Below are 14,532 nucleotides of genomic sequence, written 5' to 3' on the forward strand. Positions count from 1 at the left end.
TCCCCAATGCACATGTAACAAAAGGAAATTGTCTTTAGTTCCACCAGAGAATATTATTTGTTTTGATGCAGATCCACCAAAGAAATTGAATCTAGTAATTAATAACTCTACCCAAAAAAACAAAAAAACCTTCCAAAAAATTTTGGCACGTTGGTTTAAATGAAAGAGGGCCACATTTGCTATGAGACACATGGACCATGCAGAAATTAAAATTTTATGATATGCTAAAAACAACGATAAATTATTTTAATAGGACATAAATGAGCTATATGTATAAGTATGGGGTTTCCTAGAGTAGAGGAAATAGCAAATATTACAACTTTACAGAGTATCACAGTCACAGAGAAACATCAAGATTGAAGAGAGTGAGAGAGTTGGAAGAAGAAGAAGAAGAAGAAGTGCCAAATGGGAAGAAGCCCTTGTTGTGCTAAGGAGGGGTTGAACAGAGGTGCTTGGAAAGCTCAAGAAGATAAAATTCTCAAAGAATACATTAGAATCCATGGTGAAGGCAAATGGAGGAACCTTCCGAAAAGAGCAGGTAAGATATATCTATATATTAATATTCTAAGCTTAGAATATTAATATTCATAAGAAAGCCAAAAAAAAGACATGCATGCATGTGACTTCTTTTGGGATTTCTTTATTTTTATATGAAGCTCACATAAAAATGAAATGGTTAATTTTGTGCAGGTTTGAAAAGATGTGGGAAGAGCTGCAGGCTTCGCTGGTTGAATTATCTTAGACCAGACATTAAGAGAGGTAACATATCACCGGATGAAGAAGAACTCATCATTAGGCTTCACAAGCTCTTGGGAAACAGGTTTAAATCTCTCTCTCTCTCTCTCTCTCCAAAGAAAAAGTATATAAATTATATGGTTAATAACATAAACAATCATATAATAATATTGTAATTCTTTATTATTATATATATAAGTGCGATAGAATTTTATAAAACTGAAATAAACTATTATAAATTGTTTAGTTAATTATGTAACATAACAATATAGTAAATTAAGTTAATTATGAGGCAGCTAATATATGTATTTTTTTTTTTTTAATTAGATGGTCTCTAATAGCTGGGAGGCTTCCAGGGCGAACAGACAATGAAATAAAGAACTATTGGAACACCAATTTAGGAAAAAGAGTTGGTGACCCTCAATGCCCTGCTCTAACTCCTAAGCATTCTTATGAAAATAAATCGAAGCAAACATCAAAGCAGAGCAATTTATCCACGCATGTGATCCGGACCAAAGCAATTAGATGTTCTAAGGTATTTCTCACACCACAGCCGCCAAGCCAATATGAACATTATTTTAGCTCCATGGAGTTGGAGACAGTTGGGACAGGACACCAAATATTGGATATTGGTCAACTTTCCACAAATAATAAGCTTGTGGAATCCGATACATATGAAGATAATAATCATCTCAATTCATTGGATTTCATGATGAATTTCAACATGGAGGAAGTTTGCTTGACGGGTCTTCTCAGCTCAGACTTTCCAGATATGTGGGACATAACCAATTATTCCGATAACGATGCTAGAAAAAATGATTTATCATCTACTTCAGAACAACCTCTTATTCTCTCTCAACAATTGCCGCAAGATTGGACTACTAGCGATTGTGTTCAACTTCTACCCAATGTAGCTACCAATCTTCAGTCTTTGGCTTCACTTCTCGATCCCGGAGAGGAATGGCTGGCACAATAATTGAGTCAAAACTATATGTACATGTTAATATTTTCAACTACAAGATTGTATATCTTATTTTTGTTTTTCAAACTTGTGCTGGTGTGGTCGCATTATCAATATAGTTATCCTTTCATTTTCCACTTTAGTTGTACGTGTGGACTAATCCAAACGAATGTTAAGATAGATTTCAGAGGGAATATGCAGTACTCTTGGCGTAATGAGCGCGTCCTATTGTGGGACGAGAACCTTCTGTTTGGATTGTGTGGAGACCAGCTAGGTTCAGTGCATCAGGACTGTACCAAGTCTATTATGGAGCTTGGACTAAATAAAAATGTTTGCAATGTCATATGTAATAGGGCCAATGCTCCATACATGACAGTTGAATTGAATTGATAGATTTTTATCGGCTTTCATCTAATCACTTAATCACTTTTTTATCTACCATTTATTTTGGGAAATTTAGACCCCGGTTGATAGAATTAACAAGTCTTAAAACTAATTTGTTAATTAGATTTATTATGAATAATCATTAGTTAATCAATCAAACATCAATATTATGCATAGTAGAATAGTAAATAATACAAGGTATGATATCTTAGGAAAACCAATGAAATAAACTAATTTCACATTAAAAAACTTAGGGGGGGAAACCTTCCCAAAAAACAATTCACTATAGTAAAGAAAAGTTTAAGATCTAGTACAAAACATTTGTCTCTAAATTCTACAATTCAATAGATGAACTTACAACAGAATCTTTCTACCGCTTCAGAATCTTTAAACTCTCCAATAAATAAACACTCCATCCACAATTACAATTGGAACCTCCAATTGACTTCAAGAACCTTCTGAAGGTTTCTTTCATAGCAACAAGTTTGTGGTGATTATAGCGGCTTCAACTTCTTCAACAATAGATCTTCAAATTTTCTTTGAAACCCTTACGTATGGTGAAATAGATAAAACTTGGTTACAAAAACCCTAGCTACATAAACGGAGTGTCTCTCTATAAAAAACCTTCTAATAGATAGCTTATAATGTCCTTTAAATACAGTTCAAATGGATCTCAATTCGAATTTCAAACCAACAAGTTATGGGTTTTTTCGCATTGCTGATTTTTACTAATCTACGAAACTCAATAGATTGAGGAGGTATCAAGAAGGCAAAAGGTTTCTCGATAAATCAAGAGGTGTCGAGGAGGTATCAAGATAGCTATCAAGAGGTATCAAGCTAGCAATTGAGGTACATGCTGAAAATGCATTTTTCTTGAGTTTTTCTTAAGCAAACTTTGCATTTTCAACTTGATATTCAATTACAACTTTAAGACGCATTAAAACTCAATAAAAACCTCAAGTACAAAAGTAAGTCCAATACATTAATAACTCGATTACAAAGAATAAACCCATATTCAAACAAACTAGCCTATTTAAAAACAACCAATCTCGAGAAATCATAACATAAACTAGGATTAACTGTTTTGATTGGCTCCAAACCTATTTTTCCTAAAAGCACTTAATAAACATGTTATACGCATCATATGGAAAATAATGACAGATAATAAACAAGTAAGGTTCAAGAATATGTATAACAATAATAAATGGGTACAAAACCCCAAAGTACATAATGCTTTCCCCCTAAGTAAATAAAACACATCTCTCCTTTACAAAAACATGTATTGCTCCCCCTAACATGTAGAATCTCCAAAAACGACATTTTTCCGCATTTTTTTCATGAATGACAGATGGCACAAAAAGTTATAAAGTTCCACTAGGGAAACATAAAGATGATCAAAAGGGCACAAAGAATCCATATACAGGCATGAATGTAGTTAAACAAGATGCTATAGATACCAAGGGCACAACATATGCAAAATATGAATGACACAGGCTGAAATGGAAAAAAAAAAAAAAAAAAAAATTTTGGAGATAAAAATTTAAGGAGATTAAAAAAAAAAAAAAAAAAGGAGATTGCACATAAAATTCCAATATTCTATCTTTCATTTTATGCAAACTTGACACTATGTGACTCATCTACAGATACATGTAAACACTTCCAAGCATAATCACTTAAGACTATACAATATAAATATAAATAAATAAATATACAAGGAAAAAAAAAAGAGAATATTTTTGTTTGATTTACAAGAAGAAAAAATGACGGAAAGAAATATAAATATATATATATATATATATATATATTTTTTTTTTATCATACTTTGATGATGTGAAGAGAGTGATGAAAGTTCAGAGACAAAAACGAAGGTACGTATGTGTTTTTTTTAGGAACGTATGTATGTTTTTTTTTATTTGTCTGTTTTGACTTTTGAATCAATGGTTGAGTAACGTTTGGGTACAACTGTCCATGAAATCACATATGGCTCCTTCCTATTAAAAGTTAAAACGACAATTTTGGGTCCCACTCCCACTCCTATCCCAATCATAACTTCACGGTTCTCATTAATTCTCAATTCTGTGCAGATCAGACCAGGTGTCTTCATATTATTTGGCAACCCCACAAACCCCATGTGGATGTGGTAGCTCAAATTTCTGGTCCAAGCTCCAAGCTAAGGACCTCACACCAGCCTCCGTGCACTGCACCAGCCGCCATGCACACCTCAAATATCTCCTCTTTTTATGAAGAAAAACTTCATAGATACGCTCAAATTCAAAACACGCTTTAAGAAAGTTCGGGAGTTTTGGTAGATTAGTTTGAGAATTGTTGTTTGAAATTTTTTGAAATATGTGTGGGTAAAAAAATATGTGAAAAAATATGTAATATTATTTAAAATGTGAAAATGTGAGTTTGAACTCATTCACATGTCTAAATTCACTTTTCAACAAATACCCTATCCTTTTTCATTTTTCATTTTTTTTTTTTTTTTTTTGCTGAATACAAATACCCTATCAGCAGTCTCATGCATAAGTGCTACTATGAATTTTATTTTACTAAATTAAAACTTAAATATTTTTTCAAATTTATTATAAATTTAGGTAGAATTGATTTACTAACATACTAAGAGCAAGACCACTTATGCCACAACTGTCTAAGTGATAAACCGTAAATGATGGAGAAAAAGTGGTAAGTTCATGTAAAAGTGACAGACAGTCAATCACTAAACTAAATTAAATGCAGTGAAAAATTAGTTTGACATGGAGATTTGATCATGATGGGAAAAACTCTCACAAGCAAAACCTTATCGAGTGAATTTTAGGTCATCACTCTCGAAGAATCCACTAATTAAGAATCAATTGGTTACAAGTCTAAAGAATCTTACCACAACCAAACCAGGGACGAACCCAGGATTTCAAGATGGGGGGGGGTGGACATAAGCGAAATTTTTTTTTTCCAAATACGCACCCATATAGTATTAATAAACTATCAACCAAGAGAAATACCCAAAAATCGTTGTTTCTTAATATATTAAGATACATCATCTACCAACAAAAACAAAAGACACGAAATACTATTGTTTCTTAATACAATCATCTATGAAAAGGGAACTTGACGCTCTTTCAAATCTTCAAAATCATCTATGATTGAATCCAAACTAAATGTCGAAACTATATCCTTTTCAATGTATAACATCAAAGAGTCCGTCAAAAAATCATTTTCCATTTTGTTTTGAAGGTTAGTTTTGACAACTTTCATAGTTGAAAATTTATTTCTCACTTCTTTTCAATTTATAAATTTATCTAATTTAGTATTATGAGTTAACAATAGATGCAAGTGAATCACTGTTATATTCTTAAATTTGTGTGACAATTTTCTATATTATATGATTTGCATTTTTGTCTTTTGTATTTCGTCTTTGCCTTTATTTATCTCTATCTTTGTCTTGTCTCTATATTTCTAACACTCACCCAATCTCTCTACCAACACTATGAATTTTTTCTACTCTCTGCACTAGCAACAAAAAAACTTTTCCTAACTTTATCATTTTTTTTTTCTGCCACTTGTCCCTATTATTGCCCAACTACCGGTCAACAAAGGACAACCAGTAAAACACTTTAAACACTACACTAATTTATATTCTCTAATCTCTACAAACTCTACTCTCTCTCTCTCTCTCTCTTCTATATAATATAAAAGAGAAAGTCACAAACACAAAGTGACAGAGAGTCACAAAGCCCCCAAAAAAAAAAAAACACCACAAGCATAAATTCAATTCACAATCACCAATTCAGTTCATCACTCATCAATAAAAACACAAACACCACAAGTCCACAAGCACAGATTATTAGATTCTGAGATTCACAAATATTATATTAGGTTTTGAGGGAAAGAATAGATTAAATACTTGTGAACTGTGAAGTCTGGAGCAGTGAACCTGGGTTGGGCAGATCGAGCAACCGGCGGCAAGATAGGTCTCGCGTGGGCTGTGGCAGCGTTGGTGCCGTCGTTTCCCGTTTGGGTATGCGACGCCCACAGTTGACAGGGATGGGTCTGTGACTCTGCAAGATGGGTGGCGATGTGGGCAATGAGATGAGTCTCTCTAGCGTGAGCGGCGGCGTGAGTACTCTCTAAGTCTCGCCTTTCACTGTCTCTGTCTTGCCTCTCTCTTTTCTTTCTTTTTTTTCCTTCGTTTTTCCTTTTTTGCTTGTTCAGTTGTTCTGTTTGGTTTTGGATGCTGGGTTTTTTTCTTCTTCTTTTTTTTTTTTTTTCAAAGATTTATATGGGCTCTTGACTGGGCTCAGTGGGCTGGCTAGCTAGAATAGGATGGGTCATGAAAATAAGGAGGGCCCAAGTCTTCTTCTTTTTTTTCTTTTTCTTTTTTTGGGAAAATTTTACCTACTAAAAATTTTTGTTTTTGGGCCGGGGGGCCCCGGGCCCCCTTAGGCCTCTTCCTGGGTTTGTCCCTGAACCGAACTATCCCAAAATACCAAATGACAGATGAACCTATTGGCCTATACTAGCATCAGCTCCAATACCCAATTGGACTTATTCTTGTAGAGATTTCTCTTTTACACAGATCTTAGTACGTGACTAACAACACATCAATAGTTGATTGTTATTGTTTAGCAAAGTTCTTCAATCCACGCCTGTAGATTTGGAAGCAGCTTGATACAAAACCCTATGGCATACAAAAAGTCCCAGAAACACCTGTTAAGTGTGTATCTTTGTACGTCTCTCTGTGTATGATGACTGCTATAAAATATAACTTTTATATGCTCTGAAACCCTAAGGCACAAAACCCTAGAAAAACATTGGCATCATGGGCCGATGACAAATCTTGGAATTCTAATTTCCCATGTCTCAATAGATCAAGAGGTGTCGAGCAGGTGTCGAGATCTGCAGTTCCAACTTTTCTTATATTTTTTCTCGATTATTTTTATGTCTTTAATAATACAATTTGTTGGACACTAAATGATCTTCTTAAACACATTAAAACCTAAGACTCAAATAGTAAAGTGCGTTTTGTTCTCGAATATGCCAATATATAAAGTATGACCCTTACACTAACTTGTTGGAGAGTAACAATTTTTAGATGACAATTCAATAAGGATCTCTAACTTTTTCTTCTAAACAAAAGGATCTCTAACTTTTAACTATAAAATCCATTACTGTCATTTCTTTTAAAAATAAAAATAATAAAAGTATAATGTACATATTTGTATTCTCCAAATGCAAAATTTATTTTTAAAAAATAATAATAAAGGGATTTTTTTATGGAAAACAAAAGAGGCTTCAATTAAAGAGATTTTTTTTTTTTTTTTTTAAGAACTATTAAAGATATTTTTAAGAGAATATTCTTTAAATATATTTTTATTTAATGAGTTAATTATATTTTTTTATACAAAAAATCTATATATTGGTAGTGGAGGAGGATTTGGTAGGGGTCATGGTTACCCTGCCCTTGTGCATAGGTCAATAAATAATAAATACTCAATTATAAGTTATAATTCATACTTTTCAAAAGAAAAAAAAATACATTTGTTAATAATTTATTAGTTTGTATGCACAAATTAATTGTTATTGCACGTAATTTTCTTGGTATTTATAGACAATTTGACTTTTTAAACAATATATTTATAAAAACTTCATTTAATAATTTACAAAGTTTCTCTACAACAAAAAATTTACATTAATTTGCATCCTTAAGGAACTTGTTATCAAAAGCTTGGATTTAAAATTTTAATATATTTAAATTTTTAGTCATAAAAATCAAGAATAATATTTGAAAACATTGTTTAGAAATCTTTAGTAAAAAAATCGATAAAAAAAATTGAAATATTAGTTTAAAATAGATTATTGTATAAATATATTTGCAAAATAATTTTTTTAAAACCTAAAATATATGAATCAAAATCTCACTTTCATCATAAAAATCTCAAAAAAAATTGAAAAGTATTGAATTAATAAAGTTTATGAAAATATAGGTTATAAAAAAAGCTCTTGATCAAGACTCTACTCGTAAATTTATTCTTTGCTTTGAAGACTTTGCTCATAAATTGTTAATATTTATGTTTTTTTTTAAATTCAATATATTAATAATTAACTCAATCCAATTGATCCTTGAAATCGTCACTATATGAATTACATAAGAGAAATTTATTTAAAATATTAGCGATAATGCTAGATACTTAGACTAAAATATCCATGATAATATTATCTTTTAAGTTTTGTAATCTTTTGGGAAATAGCTAATGTAGGGATGTTAGGCCCAATAGAATATATTGGACACCTAATAGTCCGAGGACGGGTAAACGTGTTAAGAGGTCAGCACTAATAAATAAAGGAAGGAATCTAGGCATGATGTTCCAGGGAGATGATCCGAGGAGGAATGCATCCTCGGCTAAGCAAAGCTTAGGTCAAGAGGTGCTGTGTGACATCAAGAGCAATGTTCTGGACAATTCCACTAATTAGGAAAAGTATCAAGAAGGAACAGGACAGAGGGAGGCTATAAAATATCTAAGAGAAAGCTGATACATGAACTGTAATTTTCAGCCTTACAGCTACTCCTAAAGACTTCAGGAAGGTGTTGATGGGACAAGGATCAACACCAGCAATCTAATCTACACGTGGAGGGTGGAAATGAAAGGAGGAAGATAGTATAAAAGAGAAAGGAAACCCTGAGAAAAAGGGATCAGAGAATTAAGAGAGAAATATCGTAGCTATAAAAACTGTACTTGTAATCAACTTCAAGAATTATATACAAGAACTAATCTCCTCGAACTGTGCCGAGGACAATTTTCATTAGATACAACCAATCTAGTTTTACTTTATTGTCATTTGGATCCACTATAATAGTTACCCAACTCATTAGAGTCTTATTTTCCAACCTATTCTCTACAAATTCATCGTATTGGACTCTTTGGACCTAGATCCTTTTAACTTTTGGGTTTAGGATTCAAACTATGTCTTTACAGCTAATAATAGTTAAGTTTCTGATTTTTGTCAAGACTCATATAGCTCAACTAATTGATATTTCTTGGTCTTTTCAACGAAAACATCCAAGCTTCAAATTCTCAATCCTCCGTCTCCCAACCATCTAATTATCAAGAAGGAAAAAAAAATCGTGATTTTTCACCAGGACACATTTGCCCCCAACTGCTTGCAATAAGTTGAGTTCAGTTGGAAGTGGACAACGTCCTCATTCCACAGCGTACCATTAGATTTGTTTTGTGTAAGGGAGTTTCACTTAACTTATCATGAGCAAAGGCCTATAACCTTGGTGTTTCGATGGCCCATAAATTTAAATTGCAAGCCCGTTCTGTGCACATCTGTTGAACTCGGTTCTGCTTATTAGCTGGTGTTGTGTGGACTGTGGAGTGAGAGTCACCGACCCAAAATCTCCAGAAAACTTGACCACTAAATCCACCTTCCTTGACGTGAGAGGAAAAATGAAAAGATGGCTCAAGAATTTCCTTTATATATATATATATATATTTCTTTTTTGGCACAAGAATTTCAAACTCTTGAAAAATGTGATCAGTCATTGCTCAACAACTATGAGAAACCTAAAAACAAAACAAACAAAATTGATTATAAATAAAAAAAATAAAAAATAAAAAGATTTAGCTCAAGCCCAATGCTTCAATTCACTCAACTTGTTAAGATAGTGACACGTAACTAAAAGTGGACACGTATCACCATCGTTATACACTAAAACATTAAACCCAAAATTCGCCAAAAATTAAAAAAATAAAGGTGCATCAACTGTATTCCATGTTGTACATCAAATGGTTTATTTATTTGTCTATGGTTTATTTATTTGTCTATGAAGAAATAATTTATTTATCTTTAGATTGTTTGACATTTGACATTTGTATTTTTTTTTTTTTTTTTTTTTGATAGGTACATTTGTATGATGTTTGACAGATAAGAAGTACCTATCTTTCTAATTTTTTTTTTAAGTATCATTGATCCGTATAAATTAAAATCATGAGCGTGCTCATCACTCTTAAAGAGCACATGTCCACCATTGAGGCCACTTATTAAATGAGCAATATTAAAAACACAAATTTTTTCACAAGTCAGCCTAAATAAGGTCTACCAATGTGTAATTAGAAAATATCACCTTAACATGTGTCCACAATTAAGATCACTTTTATAATGCTCTGATAAGAGCATATAATAAAGACACTTTGAATTATTTTACATTCATTATCTTCATCACAAAAGGCTATTATTCCCCTGTCATAAAGAAAGAAGAAAGAAGAAAAAAAAACAAGAAATTATAAAATTATTGCAAGTAGGAGGAACTTTTTTTTTTTTTTAATGCAATCCGTATAGAGAATATTATATTAAAAAAAAAAACATAAATATTACCCAACCCACTATTGTCATCACAGAACAAATATGAACATATAAAGAGAAAACTACACTTTATCACCATAAATTATACCTCTATTTACACTTACCAACCAAAATTTTAGTATGCACAATTACTGCATTAAACTATAACTCATGTTCACTTTACACACTACAATCAATTAGGTTGTAAATTTGGACTAAAAAGCATGTCAAGTACGATTAACATGACCTCTACATATATAGCACCACATGAAAATATTAAATTGCCTCTCTTCAATCCCTTAAAACAAAATCATTTAACAAAAACCCTTGTGGTGTCACACAACCTTTCATTTAACTATGGCCTTGCTCCTCACGCAAGCAACACAATTTTATCAGCCAACCATGCATAGTTCCTTTATCTAAAAATATCTAGAAGATCGGTGTGAGAAGATAAAATGCTTATGTACCACACCACTAAACTATTTCTCTCGTACTCCAATGTACCTTCTTCTCCAAGATAAATAAGTCAAAAGTTTTATGAAACAAACCAGTATTATAAAGCGAATTCTTTGACAAGCATTATAAAGTCCTCTACAAGATAAGAATTTGACTGAAAAATTGAAAGTAAACAATACAATACAAAGAATGAAATGGAGTTTAGCTATATATATATTGCAGAAATTTGAGTTCAGAACCATGAATAATTCCATAACATCTCAAATTCGCTTTTAGGAAGAACAAAAAAAAACATGTTAACTAGTATGAATGACTATGTGTTATATTCTCTAGCTTTCTCTTTATTGTTTCTACTCCTCTATGGTGTTCTGAAAGTTTCCTACACGATTTGGTGGAAACCCAAGTTGCTAGAGAAGCGCATGAAACGCCAAGGAATTAGAGGCACTCCTTACAAGCTGATGATTGGGGACATGAAAGAGTTTGTGAGGGCCATAACTGAAGCATGGTCCAAACCCATTAATCTGACGCACCAGATTGTTCCACGTGTCGATCCATTTACCCTAAATATGGTGCAGAAATATGGTACGTATTTGTAAGTGTATAACTAAAGAGTTACAAACAAAGTCATTAATATACATGAAGAAATGTTCTCATGTAGGTGGGAACAATTTCAAGTTTGTTTCTAAATTGGTTACATATTTCAACTTTTTTCTAACAGGGAAGATATCAATGTGTTGGACTGGGACAAGACCAAGGCTTATTATAATGGACCCAGAGATGATGAAAGATATTCTGTATAACAAGCTAGGTCACTACCAAAAGCCGCCACTAAACCCTCTTATTCTCATTCTAACAAGGGGACTAACAACTATAGAGGGTGAGCAATGGGCCAAACGCAGAAGGATCGTCAATCCTGCTTTTCACCTAGAGAGACTGAAGGTTCCATTTTTACACTGCATCATTTCCTACTCATGCTATAACCATATGCAAGGCTCAACCATAAAAGGAGTTGTTCTTTATGATCTTATAAAATCCCATTTGACAATTCTCCTTATTAATCTTTTCTTTTTTTTTGAAGGGGATGATACCAGTATTCACAACCAGCTGTCGCAGAATGATCAAACAATGGCAGAAGATGGTTAGCCCTCAACAAAGTTATGAAGCTGATATTTGGCCTGAACTTCAAAAACTTACTGCAGATGTTATATCTCGAGCAGCATTTGGAAGCAACTATGAAGAAGGGAAACTCATCTTTGAACTTCAAAAGGAGCAGATCCTACTAGTTCTTGAAGCCATGCAAACCTTGTATATTCCTGGGTTTAGGTAACTTAACAGTATCAACTTAATACATTCTGTTTCTTCATCATTGAAACAACTACGTAGATTTCATATGTAGTATCAAGTTTATACAACAGTTGTTACTCCGACCTTTGTGTTCACTACAAAGAAGATTTCATATGTAGTATATATAGGTATGCCTCTTTGTAGTGAGTATATAACATCCATATATCACTGTTTAAATAGCTTACTATCTATATGTCATTGTTTTGTAGATTTATACCTACTCCGAAGAATCGGAGGAGAAGGAAACTAGATAAAGAGATCAAATCAATGCTAAGGAACATAATCCAAAAGAGAGTGAATTCCACAAGAATTGGAGAATCCACGGCTGATGACTTGCTAGGCCTGCTCTTGCAATCTAGTAACCAGAACAATTTACCAGAAAATGCAAGTGTCACAAACGATAATGGGTTGTCAATTGAAGAGGTGATAGAGGAAAGCAAGCAGTTCTATCTTGCAGGCCAAGAAACAACTTCAAGCTGGTTGACATGGACCATTATAGTCTTAGCTATGCACCCAGACTGGCAAGAAAAGGCAAGGGAGGAAGTCTTACAAGTCTGTGGAAAGAAGGAACCCAATTTTGAAGCTACAACCCACTTCAGGATTGTGAGTAGTCCTCCCAACCACTTTCTACACAAGTTGATTAAGGCCTTCCAAACAATCATATAAGAATATTGATGTGAGATAAAGTTTAAACATAATTTAAGTAATTCTTTGGTTGGCATTTCTCAAGTACTTTTCTTGCTTTGAAGAGCCAGGATCAACACGATCTTTTCTTTCAAAGATAAGAAAAGTACTATCAAAATGCCTTCTAATTGATACCTTGACTGCTGGATGCCAATAGTGCACCATGCAATCAGTAGGTAATTCCACCGCTACCAGCGCAATGTTGCCAACATCGAAAAATAAATACCAGTTCCTGGCTGGTAATTAAAGTTGGGGTAACTTCACTTATGTTAGCCCATAGAATATAGGTGTCCACGCTGCTATTCTAAGCTGGTAATTGAAGTTACCCTAAGCTCAAATACACAATTCCAGAGTCCTCTTTTGTGAAGATGCATCTATCATTACTCTAGAAAGCGTCTCCTAGTTTTCTCCAAAATCCTAAAAGCCACAAATAAGTAGTTTATTCATTGAATACTTAGTGTGTAAAGTTCTACTGCAGGTAACCATGATTCTTTATGAAGTACTAAGATTATATCCACCAGTGATTGCTCAATATCAACATGCTCGCATGGAAACCAAGATAGGAGATATCTCCCTTCCGGCTGGAGTTGATGTTGTACTACCTACATTACTCATCCATCATGATCCCGAACTTTGGGGAGATGATGCAGAAGAATTCAAACCAGAGAGATTCTCTGAAGGAGTTTCAAAGGCATCAAAGGATCAGTTGGCATTCTTTCCTTTTGGGTGGGGCCCAAGGACCTGTATTGGCCAAACTTTTGCCATTATAGAAGCTAAGATTGCTTTGGCCATGATTCTACAACATTTCTCATTTGAGCTCTCACCCTCCTACACTCATGCACCTTATACTGTTATGACTCTGCAACCACAACATGGAGCTCAAATCACATTACATCAAATTTAGTTGTAAGCTGGTCAGCACATAACAGAATTGTAAGTTAAAAATAATGTGATTCCGAATCACAAATGTAAACTTGGTTGTCTGTTATTTTAGCGTCAATTTTTCACAAATAAAGGTTTGGGCTAACTATTTTCTCATACTCAGAACCTTTCTTCTGTCAAAATTTAATAGTCATATCATTCCATCAAAATAAATTTTTCTTTCAGTATTACAAATTAATTGGATTCATGTTATAATCACTGAGATAAAAGTTCTGTTTAGTTTTTCCCGAAGGGATTTAAGCTATGCTTCTAAAAGGAGAACAGCCACCTGAGTATTTTATCCCATCAGGCAGATCCACCTCTTCAGATCACCTTAGTTTCACTGTTGTAATTAAAATGCTAAATTTTCCTGCTCTGAATGCTACAATATGATCGGTTTAATGAAATAGATAAGTCTTGACTGTCATGTATCACAAACCTCATGCACCATTTGGTGTGTTAAAGAGGAGAATATTCAAGATGTCTGTCACACTGTTTGTTTACAGTGTAGAATTAATAAAGTAATTAGGAACTAAAAACAAATGTGAAAGTAAGCATGATGAACTATTTACTCGATAATTTAACCCAAAAAATACCAAAGGAAATCAGGAATCAAAGAGAAATATGAGGAGCTTCCCATAGATGATCATACAGCTTGGTTTTTGAACATCAATAATGTCATCACAAGGCACATAATGGCAATG

At 33.2% G+C, this 14,532-nt stretch overlaps 2 protein-coding genes across 2 annotated transcripts; both read left to right on the forward strand.

Moving 5' to 3' along the window:
- Positions 1–260: 260 nt before the first annotated feature.
- On the forward strand, positions 261–1,838 carry LOC115967930 (myb-related protein 340-like). Its single transcript, XM_031087087.1, has 3 exons — positions 261–538; positions 691–820; positions 1,063–1,838. Exons 1-3 carry the CDS (start codon positions 406–408, stop codon positions 1,709–1,711), a joined length of 912 nt encoding a protein of 303 aa, XP_030942947.1. The 5' UTR covers positions 261–405; the 3' UTR covers positions 1,712–1,838.
- A 9,334-nt stretch (positions 1,839–11,172) lies between these two features.
- Positions 11,173–13,957, forward strand: LOC115967929 (cytochrome P450 72A15-like). Its single transcript, XM_031087086.1, has 5 exons — positions 11,173–11,461; positions 11,598–11,818; positions 11,958–12,202; positions 12,433–12,826; positions 13,386–13,957. Exons 1-5 carry the CDS (start codon positions 11,173–11,175, stop codon positions 13,809–13,811), a joined length of 1,575 nt encoding a protein of 524 aa, XP_030942946.1. The 3' UTR covers positions 13,812–13,957.
- The last annotated feature ends 575 nt before the right edge of the window (positions 13,958–14,532 follow it).

The sequence above is a fragment of the Quercus lobata genome, chromosome 11 (genome assembly GCF_001633185.2).
Source record: "Quercus lobata isolate SW786 chromosome 11, ValleyOak3.0 Primary Assembly, whole genome shotgun sequence".
NCBI classification, from domain to species: domain Eukaryota; kingdom Viridiplantae; phylum Streptophyta; class Magnoliopsida; order Fagales; family Fagaceae; genus Quercus; species Quercus lobata.

Coding starts and splice junctions, on each gene's coding strand:
- LOC115967929 (XM_031087086.1), top strand. CDS start 11,173: ATGTTAACTAGTATGAATGACTATGTGTTATATTCTCTAGCTTTCTCT. Junction 11,462..11,597: donor AAATATGGTGCAGAAATATG/GTACGTATTTGT, acceptor TTTTTCTAACAG/GGAAGATATCAATGTGTTGG. Junction 12,827..13,385: donor CTACAACCCACTTCAGGATT/GTGAGTAGTCCT, acceptor GTTCTACTGCAG/GTAACCATGATTCTTTATGA.
- LOC115967930 (XM_031087087.1), top strand. CDS start 406: ATGGGAAGAAGCCCTTGTTGTGCTAAGGAGGGGTTGAACAGAGGTGCT. Junction 539..690: donor GAACCTTCCGAAAAGAGCAG/GTAAGATATATC, acceptor AATTTTGTGCAG/GTTTGAAAAGATGTGGGAAG. Junction 821..1,062: donor CACAAGCTCTTGGGAAACAG/GTTTAAATCTCT, acceptor TTTTTTAATTAG/ATGGTCTCTAATAGCTGGGA.